At 52.1% G+C, this 13,770-nt stretch overlaps 1 protein-coding gene across 1 annotated transcript in view; it reads right to left on the bottom strand.

Moving 5' to 3' along the window:
* Positions 1 to 2,097: 2,097 nt before the first annotated feature.
* Card11 (caspase recruitment domain family member 11) overlaps positions 2,098 to 13,770 on the bottom strand; it is a 70,965-nt gene continuing 59,292 nt past the window's right edge. The window contains exons 18-25 of the mRNA XM_090329833.1: positions 11,934 to 12,174; positions 11,343 to 11,439; positions 10,843 to 10,938; positions 9,327 to 9,462; positions 8,219 to 8,398; positions 6,348 to 6,472; positions 4,607 to 4,722; positions 2,098 to 2,604 (exon numbers count right to left, since the gene is read on the bottom strand). Coding sequence (XP_090185959.1) covers positions 2,400 to 2,604; positions 4,607 to 4,722; positions 6,348 to 6,472; positions 8,219 to 8,398; positions 9,327 to 9,462; positions 10,843 to 10,938; positions 11,343 to 11,439; positions 11,934 to 12,174 — 1,196 coding nt within the window. The 3' untranslated portion in view covers positions 2,098 to 2,399. The remainder of the gene's footprint in view (positions 2,605 to 4,606; positions 4,723 to 6,347; positions 6,473 to 8,218; positions 8,399 to 9,326; positions 9,463 to 10,842; positions 10,939 to 11,342; positions 11,440 to 11,933; positions 12,175 to 13,770) is intronic.

Here is a 13,770-nt window from a genome sequence, read left to right as displayed (position 1 = left end):
TCCCGTGTAAGCTGGGATTGTAGCCTGCGCCAGCACGTGTGGACATCCTTTCCAGCCTCTCTCACGCGTCACCCATCATCTCCATCCACCCCGTTCCTCCGGGCTCCGCACAAGCCGCAGGTTTGGTTATTTTTCCACAACCCGCCAGAGGATTCTGAAGTTAAACACACGAATGTAAATAAATCAGCCACGCTTTTATCTGGGACTTATTTCTGGTCACATGTGTCCCCTTGGCACAGTTTCTAAGTGGGAAGCTCCATGGCCTCTGCATGGTGGACATTTACTATTTAATTCCAGGCTCCGCAGGGGTGGGGGCAGAAGGCCTTCCAGTCCAGCACCTCCCAGTCCCGTGCTTTATCTTGCCTTAAATAGCCAGGGCTGAACTCCGAAGGGAGCCCTGGGTGCCTCCGCAGACACCATCCAGCTTATTTCGCTGCTTGGGAAAATGATACCTCGGTGCTAACAGAATCCTGGAGGGGTGCCGGCTTTGCTCAGACTCAGACCCGCCGTGCAGGGGTGGTCAGATCATAGATCTAGGAGGGACTATGGATCCTAGCTCCCTGGATTGTCCTGCGAGAGTGCAAGTGCCAGAAATACAACTGGCTACATAGCGCGCTGTGTGTGTATGTGTGTGTGTGTGTGTGTGTGTGTGTGTGTGTGTGTGTGTGTGTGTGTGTGTGTGTGCTTAAAGGATGAGACTCTTGATTTACTAAGTTCTTCCACTATTCATATCTTGATTATGTGGCAAAAACCTAGCAGAAGATCGACCCAGGGAATTTGAAATGAGGTGCTTTTTTCTTCCTCCTGTGTCTATGGGAATTGCTGCAGGCTATAAAGTAAGGGAGGCCAGAACAGCCACTTAACTCAAGATAAAAATTTATTTCTGTTGCAAAGAAATCTGAGCGACAGTCCTGGGTGTACAAATGTCACCAAAGGCTGTAACTCCTATCTTTCTGCCCTGGTGCTCACCTCAGAATTCCAACATGACTACTAGAGCTCCAGCCATCACGTCTGCATTCCAACCCACAAGCTGAAGGGATAGGCAATGGGTTTGTCTATTCCCCTGCCCTCCCCTGCCCCCCCCCCCGCCAAAATACTGGCTTACATTTTTTTTTCTTTTCTTTATTTTGTGTGTGATACCAGCGCCTGAACACAAAGCCCTAAGCTCTCGAATTGCTCATGACTGCTGTTCCACCACTTGAGCCACACCTCCAGTCTGGCATTTTGCTATTTAACTGGATATGGAGGGTTGAGGACTGCTTTGCATGGGCTGGATTTGAACACAACTTTATCTTTACTTTCATTTCACTTCCCTCTCTCGCTCTCTCCCTCCCTCCTTCCTTGAACCACAGTCTTCTTGATTTCTACTGAGTAGCTGGGATTACAGCCATGACATAAACCATGCCTGGCTGGCTTATACTGTCATTGATTAGCCCTAGCTGTTATGTAGGTGCACACAGATTCCCAGAATGAAATCACTGGAGGGGGATCCCAGCCTGGAGGGGTGTGGCTGGCTGCGCTTGGGTCTGTCCTTGGCAAGTTCACATCAAACAGGGAAGGTGAAGTTTCTACAGCAGCAGGGCCTTTGTCCCTGGGCAGGGACAGCATGCCCCCTCGAGGGCCCTGCCCCGCAGGAGCCCCAGGCCCTGCAGCATCAAGAATGAGAAAAGCTGCCAAGAGGGTGAACTTGATCAGTGTGTTATCCACGTGCATGGAAGAGCACAAGGCAGTTCTTCCGGGCGATAAAGGGATGCTCATCAAAATGTTTCGACACACCAGAATGGATACAGCCTATCCAGAAATGAGGGGCATGTGCCCTACTGTGAGTTGAAGCCGAACCCCACCCCAATTTCCCAGCATCAATGGTTGTGAAGTCAGAGCCCTCTTCCTGCATCGCTCCCTGTCTTCTTTTGGGGGATTGGAGATGGGGGTTCCAGCCTCGTGAGCCCAATATCTAAGGTGAGTACCTCCCTTTCTGGGGACCTCCTGGGTCCCTGGGGGCTCCGGGGACACTCCACATGGCTCTGAGTCCCTTGGGGCTTGAGCCAGGCTTGCTGGGGAGATAGCCAAAGACAGAACCCCGTGCAGAGCACCGAATGGAATAGAAAGAGGGAGAGATTTTAATGCAATACAAACAACGGCATGTCTTCTGCAGCCCTGGCGAGCAGACGGCGCCTCCCCGTGCCGGCAGGAACTCCATACCATACATTCAACTGTGTCCCCGCCGTGGAGGGGCCTGGGGCCTCGGGCGCTGCATCCCATCCCGGGCTGGCCCTGTTGCTTGACCGCCGCCCGCTCCTCCCCACACGCGCCTGTCTCCTGGGACTTCATGGTGGGAGGGCACAGCCCGGCCAGGCCGGCTCTGGGCACGGTGGGGTCAGTGCCTGCGGGCTCTTGGCTCACAGCTGGTCCTCGTCCACCCAGATGGTCTTGCGCTGCTCCTCGGAGATCTTGTCCTTCACGACTCTCAGCAGCTCCTCCACGCTGCTCCACGAGTCGGCCTCCACCGTGGCGTAGAGGCACGGCAGGGCCTCCAGCTCCTTCTCCTTCAGCCGGCACACCCGCAGAAACTCCTCCTCTGTCTCTGGCCGGGGCAGCAGCTTCCTGGTGGGGAGACATACGGGGCCCCGTGGGGAGGCTGCAGGACCTGCTGTCCACCCTCCTGCCAGCCAAGGGGCAAGGGGGGGGGCTGAGGGCAGTGGGGCTACACCCCAGCTCCACCTTCTCTACCACCGGTCCACTCTGCTCTGTTCTTATTCTGGTCCTGGGCCTTCAACTCAGGGCCTGGATGCTGTCTGTTCTTTGGCTTTTCTGCTCAAGGCTGGTGTTCTACCACCTGAGCCACACTTCCACTTTGAGCTTTTTGCTGGGTCATTGAAGATGAAGAGTCTCATGAATCTTCCTGTCCTGTCTGCCTTTGAACTGTGATCTTCAGCTATCAGCCTCATGACTTGCTAGGACAACAGATTGCGAGCCACCAGCGCCTGGCTCTACTGTGTCCCTTTATGTGGTACATTAGAAGCATTTTTTTTTTTTAAGGAGTGAGGATTAAAAAGAAAGTTTTATGAGGGAAGTGGTGAGTATTTGAGCTCACATTTGCTAGGCAGTGCTCTATATCCCGTTTTTCCATCCCGTTGCCAGGTCTTTTGCTTTTAGTTTTTCACGTAAGCAGTCTCACACTTTTGTCTGAGGATCCTGGCCTCAGACAGTGAGCCTCCTTACCTCTGCCTCCTGAATTGCCAGGATTACAGGCACTCCACACTCTACCCAACTGCTTTCAGAAGCAGAGCCCAAAGGCTCAGAAGTGGGTCTTGTAATTCTGTGCTGCTTTTTTGTTTTCCTAGCAAATTTCATCTCCTATGTGACACCATGTTCCAGTCTACCCACGGAGCACCTCCCCGGAGCAGCCCCGCACGTGCTGGTGTGGCTTGGTGGGAGGTGGTGAACAGGGCCAGAACATTTCTGCCTTGTTTGTTCTGAGACACAGAGTCTTGCTATGAGGCCCAGACGGTCCTCAAATTCATGCTCCTCCTGTCTCAGCCTCCTGAGTGCTGGGATTACAGGTGGCGCCATCATGCCTGGCTCAGTGGCGTGTTCATCTCCTCCCTTCGTGGACAGACTCCCCACTGACAGGTGTCCTGTATCTGGTGAAGAAGAATCTAGGGGTCTACGCTGTCCCAGTCCCAGTCCTGCCATCTGGATGATGGCTTGGGATGTCTATTTGGTGGCTATATGGAGACACCAGGGACCCTGGATGTTGTCCATTCCGGTTACTCGGGCCCCAGCGCCATCCTCTTGCTGTCCCACCCCACATGGATCCTGAAACAGTTCTCAGAGGCGATGCCTTGGCTACAGCCAGAGCCAGAGAGCCTCCTGCCCCTGCCCGGGCTGGCTCCTCCCACACTGCCATTTTTGCCTGAGGGCACTGGTGGCTCGTACCTGCAGTCCCAGCTGTGCAAGACACTGAGATCTGAAGATCTGGGTTCGAAGCCAGCCTGGGCAGGAAAGTCTGTCAGATGTATTTTCAAATTAACTACCGAAAAGCCAGAAGTGGAACTGTGGCTCAAGTGGGAGAGCTCCAGTCTTGAGTAAAAAAGTTCAGGGACCGCTCCCAGTCCTTGAGTTCAAGCTCCAGGACTGGCATATAAAAAAAGGAGGGGGAGGTTCACCTTGGACCCCAGCTGGTGGCCCTACTAGAAGGTGGTGGTGGCTGCAGGGAGTTGGATGTCACGGGGTGCCTCTGATGGGGCTGCTTTTTCCTGGGGCTTGCCCGCCCCCTCCCTCCCTGCTCCCTGGCTGCCATGAGGTGAGCAGCTCTCTGCCATGATGCCTGGACATGACACAGAACCAAGCCACTGGGTGTTGAGCCTCTGGAACCAGGAGCCATAATCGCTGTCCTCTGCTTTAGGCTGATTTTCTCAGAAGTTTTGTCATCGTGAGGGGATGGGGCAAACGGACTGACACACTTGCCTGTGCTCTCCACACACGTGAGCTAGCATCTGCCTTCGTGTGGGTCCCATCTTTGGGAAGGCTCTGTCCTAACAGGAGGTACCTGGGTAGCCCTGGGAGGTGTGTGTGGGGGAGGTGGTTGGAGGGCAGGGCCCACCTGAATCTCTTGATGTTCCTCTCCGACACCCGTATGAGCAGCACGATGGGGTAGATCTTGCACTTGATCAGGTCTCGCACGCAGCTGATCCCTGCTTCCAGCAGGCAATGCTTGTTCTGGAAGCACAGCAGAGGCTGATCAGTGGCCGCCCCGCCGCCCCTGTGTGCACAGGGACAGACAGACATGTAGGGACAGAAGCTCCGAGTGCTGCCAAATGAACCAGGCAACAACACAAGGGAAACTGGCCTCTGAAAGATGAGACCACACACATCACATGGTTTGTCCCACCATGCAGAGTCCGCAGAGACATGTGTCGACAGAGGCCAGGCCAGCCCTAGAGAGGGATGAACGGGCCGTATGCCACTCCAGCTGGAGGGGAGAAAGCGCTGGAAAGATGGGCTGGCTGGAGGTCCTGAGAGCACCCAGGGTTCTCACCCGTGGGCCTCACAGTTCCCTGCTTCACTGAGCTAAGCAGAATATCAGGCCTCATATCAAAGGAACACATAAAAAGCTGAGCATGATGGCAAATGCCTGTAATCCTAGCACTTGGGACGTGAAGGCAGGGAATTGTGAGTTTGAGTCCAAGGAAGGAAGGAAGAAAGGGAGGGAGGGAGGGAAGGAAGAGAAGAAGAGAAAATAGGGAGTGGGCAAAGAGGAAGAAAGGAAGGAAGAACTAGAAAAGAAACAGTGAGCTGGGCACAGTGGCTCATACCTATAATCCCAGCTATTCAGGAGGCAGACATCAAGAGGAAAGAGGTTCAAGACCAGTTGGACGAAAAGTTAGCAAGACCCCCATCTCAACCAATAAAAAGCTGACTGTGGTGTTTTTTTTGCCTATCATCCTAGCTATGCAGGAAGTGTAAAAGGGCGGATCACAATCCAGGTTAGCCTGGGCACCACACATGAACCCCTGTTGGGAAAATAATGAATGTGAAAAGAGCTAGGGTATGTGGCTGAGGTGGGTGAGCACCTGCCTCGTAACTGGACTGAGAGAGGGGGGGAGAGATAGAAGGGGGGGAGGGAGAAGAAAGGCAGGAGGGAGGGAGAGAGAGGGGGGAGAGGTGGGATCCTACAATGTATCTGTGAATTTGTGCAGTGCACACAAGTGTAGACCCAGCACCCAGGTAGAAGCAAGTACCCAGAGTGCTTGGGGCCCCTTCACCCGCCATCCTGGCTCCCATAGCTGGCATTTGCCTGACTTTGCATCTGGGCCCCAACCACACCTGCCTGCTTCCTCTCCACTCTGGCCATCAAACTTCTTAACTACTCAGACCCAACCTTAAACATGACAAAGTATTCTGGCCCTCCAGAAGCTTGGCCTCAGCTTTTACCCACATATTGGGAAACCCACCCAGGCACTAACCTCGCTGCCTCAGGCCCAAGTGCTGCACACAGGAAGATCTCAGTGTTTGGGGCAGAGTCACACATGCCTGGCTCCAGCATTTTCCAAAGGGCCTCTGTGCAGACACATTGCTGCCTCGCTAGCCCCCTTTCCCCTGGCTGGGCTATGTGACACCTGTCACCTGCTGTCTCTCACCCTTGTGTCACACCCCAGGTACACAAGGATGAGAAGCAGAAACAGAAGGTGGCTACAAAATGAACCTGTGTCAGAGCCCCTAGAATATGGGCAGAGGAAGGAAAGAGGTCACCGGGGTGGGGAGGGGAGGCAGCGCTCACTGGCTGGAGACCTGGTAGTGACCAGACAGGGGTCTCGGGCCCACCTGTTTCCCGGCACCCTCACCTTGGCTGCCACTGCTTGGATGTTGGCTGGGACGATGCATTCAAAAGTGTTGGCGTTCTTCTCCCGGAAGTAGATGATGGGCTCTGTCTTCTGCTTTTTGAGGAATTCATCTCTAGTAATGATATCTGGAGGAGGTGGACACAGGATGGGTGAATGGGAGCCCTTCTCAGGCTCCACAGAAGTCAGTCAGATCTGTTTCCAGTCACTGGGAAAGACTCTCAATGTCCTCACTAGTCTGAGTCCTTGAGGGTGGTGTTGGGGCCACACACTCCCCATATCTGGTGGGGTGGATGGGGTTACAAGTACAGGATCCTGGATTCTCAGGAACTGTAGTGTGACATTGTTATTCCCACCCCCCAGAGTTCAACCACAAAGAATCCCATCCATGAACCCATGTGTCCATCCATCCATCCATCCACCCACCCATCCATCCATCCAGCTGTCTATCTGTCTGCCCACCTGTTGATCCATTCATCTATCCATCCATCCATCTGTCCATCCATCCATCCATCCACTCACCCACTGGCCCACCCATCCACTCACCATTCCATGTAGCCATCCATCTGTCCATCCATCCATCTGTCCATCCATCATCAGTCCATCCATTCACTCACTCATTGGCCCACCCATCCATTCACCATTCCATGTAGCCATCCATCCATCTACATATTTATCCACCCATTATTTATCTACCAATCGATCCATTATTATCTATTTATCATCTGCTCATTCATCCATCCACCCACAACCCACACATGCATCCTTTTTTTCTACCCATTCACCCTTCTACCCAACCATCATCTATATACCCACCCATTATTTACCCATGGCCCATCCATCATCTGCCCATCTATCCATCCACCTACCTATCTACAGACTCATTCACTTATTTATCTACTGCCTACCCACTCTTCATCTATCCATTTACCTATCATCCACCCATCTATCTACTTATCTGTCCATCCATCCATCCGTCTGTCCATCCATCCATCCACCCACCCATCCATCCACTGATTCAACTCTACTAAGGACCTAACAGGGATTTTTATGCCAAATTAGCTGTTACTGATCAGCTAGGACCACAGACAATCACAAGACAATTTCCTGGGCACAGTTATGGCTCCCTTCTGTGGAAGCATTGTGGAATGGGGGAGGGGAGGAGGTCCCACTGGCTTGCTGGGTGATTCGGATTACATATTTAATTTCTCTGTGCCTTAGGATCTCCTTTTATTTGTGGGGGCTGGGGAAATAAGTCCAAGCCTGGAAATTCTGCTTGGATCCAGGCTGACCTCAGTGGCTCTCACCAGCGACCAGGGTACAAACTCAAGGTATGTAGGAAAAGGGTCTGGAAGGAGGATAAACTTTTCATTTCTACCACAACAGCCTCTCTGAAAACTAAGTAAAGCAAAACGGCTGGGGTGACTCAAGTGGTAGAGCATTAGCCTAGCAAGCGCTAGGCCTTGAGTTCAATTCTTGGTCCTGCTACTAAATAACTAGCTAGCTAAGTAAGTAAATAGATCAATATAGATGACTCTAGCTGAGATTGGGGGGTGGTGAGTATCTAATGTCATGCCAGTCTGAAAGGTGAGCCCATCATCACTCCCCTTCCATGTGTGGGGAGGCCAAGTCCCAGAGCGATGGGGTGACTTGGCTGAACCCTTATGTGGGTGTCCTGAGCTTTGTCTTCCTCAGTATAAAACAGGGCAGGGGAAGGCCAGGGCACTCTGATGGTGGCAGGAACATGAAGATGCCCTGCCGAAGTGGGCTCTTTGGTGGGGAGGCGATGGGAAGTGGGTCTGGGAGGCGCTGAGGTGTCCTGGTGATGGGGGTCCCCGCAGCATCCTCTTGTCTGAGTCTGCCCGTCAACCCACCTGATTTGCAGATGGTGAACTCCATGGCACCCCCCGAGTTGAGCAGCTTCTGAACCAGTGTTTTGGCCAGCACAGTGGGCGTAAAGAGCACAGGCCGCCGGCGCTCACAGTGGAAGGCTCGCACCAGGCTGTAGGGGGTGAGGCTGAGGTTTTTGCTGAGTTCGTTCTCGGGGTCCAACTCTGGCAAGGGACAGGAGAGGTGGCTGTGAGAGGCATGAGAATCTAGGGATGTGTGAGGTGACCAGGCCCACAAGGAGGCAAGGTGAGGAGTTTGCACCTGTGTAAGCCCTGTGTCTCACACCTGGCCTGGGCTGGGAGGTGATGGATGATCAAGGAAATCTGCTCAGAGTTGGGCCTAGAGGAGGAGGCAGTGGTGGCCAGGGAGAAAAGTGATCCAGGCAGGGGAGCAGATGGATGCAGGGATCATGGATAGTGAAGATCAGCAGGGTATTGGAAAGCCTTTGGGGACCCTTAGGTTCTGGTAAGCAGGCAGTGGGAGCAGGGCCTCCTACTTTCTCCCAAGTTCTGGGGATGGGATGTGTGTGTGTGTGTGTGTGTGTGTGTGTGTGTGTGTGTGTGTGTGTGTGTGTGTGTGTGTGTGTGTGTGTGTGTTTTCCAGGCAGCTTGAGGCCCTCCTTCTCACAAACCAGTGACCTGCCTGTCCTTTTCTTTCACCCCTGGCCTGGCCAATCTTCCAGACTAACAGTGCTGGCCTTTGTCCTCCCATCCCCTGAGCAAGGCACAGCCTGGGGAGAGGAGGGGAGTAGGCAGAGAGGGGGTGGCTGGCCATTGGCTGGGGGACAGGGCACAGGGCACCAGGTGGCCCCTCATCAGTGAGATAAATGGCAAAAAGCACTCAGTAGAGAGAGAAATCAATAAATAAACACTCCACAGCCAGCAGCTTCAATTAACGTGGGAAGCTGGGCTAGAAGCCATGATGACAAGTGTCAATCATGCGAGAGCTTGGCACTGCAAGGTACCCAATGGAGGCCAACTGTATCTTCCCTCCCTTACCTTTTGGGAGAGCAGGCCCCATCTGGGGATGGAGACACCCCTCTAAGTGAGCGTCTCCACGAAGCCACCAGGGGCCCAGGCAGTCGCCACGCACCTTCATGTTTCTCTGCCAAGAGCTTGGTGGCATCCAGCGAGGACCGGGCCAGGCCGCCCAGGGGACCCCCAGAGATGATCCGGACACGCTCGTTGCTGTTCATACGCTTGTACTTATTTTCCGATCTGCTGACAAACTAGAAGGACAGTGTGTGTGTGTGTGTGTGTGTGTGTGTGTGTGTGTGTGTGTGTGTGTGTGTTGGGAGGGGGGTGGGGAATGGATGGGGGCGTGGCACAGGGAGAATGGTCCTCTGTTACTAAGCTGCCTCAGTAGACTTCGGTTCCAACTCTGCCAACCCCAGAGCCTGTCCTGTAAGGACTGAAGATACCCAGCAGGTGGCTGCTGGTAGGCAAGTAGATACATTCCTGACTCATAATGTAAGAAATAGTTATGAAGACTGTGTCTATGGACCTGATATTCCTGATACTACCACATAATGTGTGAGCCAATATTCCTTATATAAGGAAAATGGTCCAGACAAAAATGGTTTCTTTTTTGGAATTAAACACAAAAGAAAAAAAATCCTTTCTGGTTTCAAAGAGTTAAAAATGTTTTCATGGCCGGGAGTTTGGTCTAGTGGTAGAGTGCTTGCCTAGCATGCACAAAGACCCAGGTTCGATTCCTCGGTACCACATACATAGAAAAAAAAAGCTTGAAGTGGTACTGAAGCTCAAGTGGTAGCGCTCTAGCCTTGAGAAAGTCCAAGGACAGTGCTCAGGCCCTGAGCTCAAGCTCAGGACTGGCAAAAACAAACAAACAAACAAAAATATTTTCATGGACAGATAAGATTTAAACAATCTGCTAGCTCCCCCTACTCCTTTTTTTTTTTTTGGCACAGGACTTGAATTCTGGGACCCTGTGCTCACATGGCTTTCTTGTTTATCACTGGTGCTCTACCACTTGAGCTAGGCATCCAACTTTTAGCTGATTACCTGGAGATGGAATCTCATGTACTATTTTTTTTTAATCTGGCCTAATCATGAATTGAGATCACCTGAAATTAACCTCTGCTAGAATGACAGGTGTAAGCTACCTGCATCTGGCTAGTTTTTCCTTTTTGTTTGGTTATCAGAATGCTCAGATAAATTCAAAGTTCAATCTGAGGCAGTAATCTGAACTAAATATTTGGAATGGTTTTGTTTTCTTGACACATGAGATTTTCTGATTTTTTTTCTATTATTCTTTTAAAAATACAATTTGACTGCCATTATTAAGGTGCTATTCAGAGAGGTTGCTAATTCAAATATTCTAAGATGCTAAGATGTTTAAGCTGCTTTGGGCATAAGTTACTTCAAAGCAAGTGGGACATTTTCCTCTACCAGGAGCAGAGAACTATCTAGCAATATGTTATGGAGTGGATTAAACGGCAGGGGTCCTAGGGCATGGCGAAAACTTGTCAGTTATAAACAGAAAGCCTGTCTATGCTGAGGTCACCCACCCATCTCTTTGTGGTAGGCAGAGGGTGGAGCCAAAGACAATGGAATGGGAAAACCAGTGGGTTCTAGAGGGCTTTTACCTGGAGGAGCTGGCCAAAGAAGAAACTGGCTCTGGAGAGGCGGGGGCTGACTCGGGGGTCACTGATGGGAGGTGGCTCTTCAGGTTGTAGGGTGTTCTGCAAGGAGTTGATCAGTCAGGGAGACCAAGAGAGCGGAAGGGGTGTGGCAGGAGCTGAGAGCAGGAGTTACTGTGGAGAAACAAACTTCCTTCCCACCTCCCCTCTGCCTGTCAGGCAGCAACACAGAGCTGCGGCCCGACGGGGCGCAGCCTAGAGGCTGGGAGAAGGCCACCCAGGTCCAACAATGGCATTCTCACATCATTGGAATGATCCAGCCGCCATAAGCTTCCCTGTTAAAAAAAAAAACAACGGTAGCCCAGGAGCTATCTGTTCTCAAAGGGAACAAACTCCTCTGCAGCTCGCCATCCCAAAGATTTTCATGGGTGCTGGTTCCCAGACTTGAGGAGGTAAGTATCAAGTTAGCAAGGTTTCCATCCCTGTCCCCCGGTGAGCCTCCTTACCCGGAGCGTCCGCAGTGTGTGGTGGGTGCCATCTGTCTCCTCCCGGATTCCCCGGTGGACCAGACGCTGAAGCTTGACCAGGAGGAGCTGCTGGGCCCTGGAAGACAAGATGAGGAGCCTCAGGGGCTAGAGCATGAAGTGGCTGGAGCCCCACTGTGGAAGATAGGGCTGGGACCAGTATGTATCTCCTGCAGACCCACTTCGGGACGGGGGCAAAGGCTTCCTCAGGCGAGGGCATTCTTATCTGTGAATGTGGTAGAAGCGGGGCTGCTGTCTGTCTCCCAGCTGGAGGAGCTGTATGGAAGTCCACGGACAGTGGCTAGACAGGGGATCCAGTCTCCAAAAGTTCCCAGGTTCACTGTGATCAGTGATTAGGGGGTAAGCACCAGGCCTGGTCATTTTTAGGCTTCATTAGCACTGGGAAACTTACTGAGGGAGCAGGGCATGGTCCCTGGGCTCAGGACAGATGACCAGAGGAGGGGTAACACGGGATCTTGTATCCACCAGGCCAAGGCCGGGGGTTCAGGCTTCTCTGTGAGCCCCCTGCAGACACCCCATCTGCCTTCCGCCCCTTCCGGCCCCCAGCCTCACCGGCTGTAGCTGGGGATGGTGCCCATGTCCAGGTCGTGGTCTGTGAAGGGGTCGACCCGGGCGCACAGCCATTCATGTCTGTCCTGGTACATGGTGTCATGGACGTGCACCACGTCGTCACAGCGCAGCGACATGGAGCAGGCGTCCAGCTGGCTGGAGATGTTCAGGTTGAGCCGGATGTAGAATGAGTCCCCTGACGTGATCACACCGTCCTCCATGTCCTTCAGAAGTTTCCGGTACCCTGTGGAGGCGGTCCAACCCCTGTCACCTCACAGCCACCATCAAAACCCTGAGTCACCCTCCATCCCCCCTCCTGGGCAGGACAGTGGTGGGAGCTTGTGGATGGGTTAATTTCTCCCTGAAGGGCAAGTGTTCACCTGTGAGTTTCTCTAGTTGAAGCTCAGAGCTAAAATTTGTGCCGAAGTACAATTACCATTATTAGTATTCCTGCAGTGGAATTTTTTTGTTCCCAGACAAGGTCTTTCAGTCCTCCTGCCTCAGCCTCACCAGTACTGGAATTACAGGCATGTATCACCATGCTTGGCTGGCACTTGCTTGTTTTTTTCTGTGGCCAATTCCTGTCTGTGAATGCCCCTTCCAAGGAAACTTTATCCAGATCGCTATCACCTCGCTCACTGTGCCTCATTTTCTACACAGGGAAACAAATACAGAAAACCTTTGGTCCGGATGCTAAAGCTCAATCTAGATGGAGCAAAATATGGCAGTGTGTTATTTTTAGGACTGCATTGTTACTCTACACTTCAAGTGCTCATTCTTTCTCCTTGTATGTACATTTGTCCTGGTGGCAGGTTGAGGTTAGGATGAATAACTCTGCTATGTGTTATTTCTGGTGCTCATTTCTCTTGGACACAGACATGCAAGTGATTGCTGAGAGTTATGTGTTTCCCTGGGGCATACCCTTACCAAGGGATTCTCTCTAAGTTGGTTTTGGGGCTTGAACTCAGGGCTTGGACACTGTCCCCCTGAGTTCTTTTGTTCAACACTAGTTCTCTACCATTTTAAGCCACAGCTCCACTTCTGGTTTTCTGGTGGTTAATTGGAGATAAGAGTTTCCCAGACTTTCCTGCTTAGGCTGGCTTTGAACCATCATTCTCAGTTCTCAGCCACAGGCCTGAGCCACTTGTGATTATCATTTTATTTTATTTGCTAGTCATGGGGCTTGAACTCAAGGCCTGAGCACTGTCCTTGGACTTTTCTCAAGGCTAGCACTCTGGCACTTGAGCCAAAGCACCAGTTCCAGCTTTTTCTCTGTATGTGGTACCGAGGAATCAAACCCAGGTCTTCGTGCATGCTAGGCAAGCGCTCTTACCAGTAGGGCAAACTCCCAGCCCCATTTTTTTTAAATTTTTGAGTAAATGTTTTGTAAATAACTTTGGAAGAAGGAATAAGCACAGTATGAACTGTGAATATTATGAAATCAGCAAACTGTAAACATCTAGGGTATCAATCCATAATGCAGGGGACAATGCAATGAAGGGAACTAAAATACTTTCACAGCCCTCAAATGCCACTCCACCCAGTGCAGGGACATTCCCACCAGCAGGAGACAAGCTCCTGTGACCTGGGTGTGGAGAAACAAGAGATTTCATATTGGGTTGCCCTTGAGCCTCTTTGTTTTGTCCAGGGCATCTCAGAGCTCCTCCCCCGACCTGGCTGGGATAACCTGAGCTAAGTTCAAGATGGCAGGGCCATGCTGATACACAACTCCAGAGGGTGCTGCTTGCACCTGTTAGGCTGAACAGCCAGGCTGCAGAGATGCGTGTATGAGAGGGGGTGCCTGCCTCACCCATGGTAGAGGGATGGGGTGGGGGAGGAC

This window comes from Megascapheus bottae, chromosome 3 (assembly GCF_031878675.1).
Source record: "Megascapheus bottae isolate mThoBot1 chromosome 3, mThoBot2.hap1, whole genome shotgun sequence".
Lineage (NCBI taxonomy): Eukaryota > Metazoa > Chordata > Mammalia > Rodentia > Geomyidae > Megascapheus > Megascapheus bottae.
The sequence above is the reverse complement of the archived record's forward strand: the minus strand, read 5'-3'. Positions and strand labels throughout refer to the sequence as shown.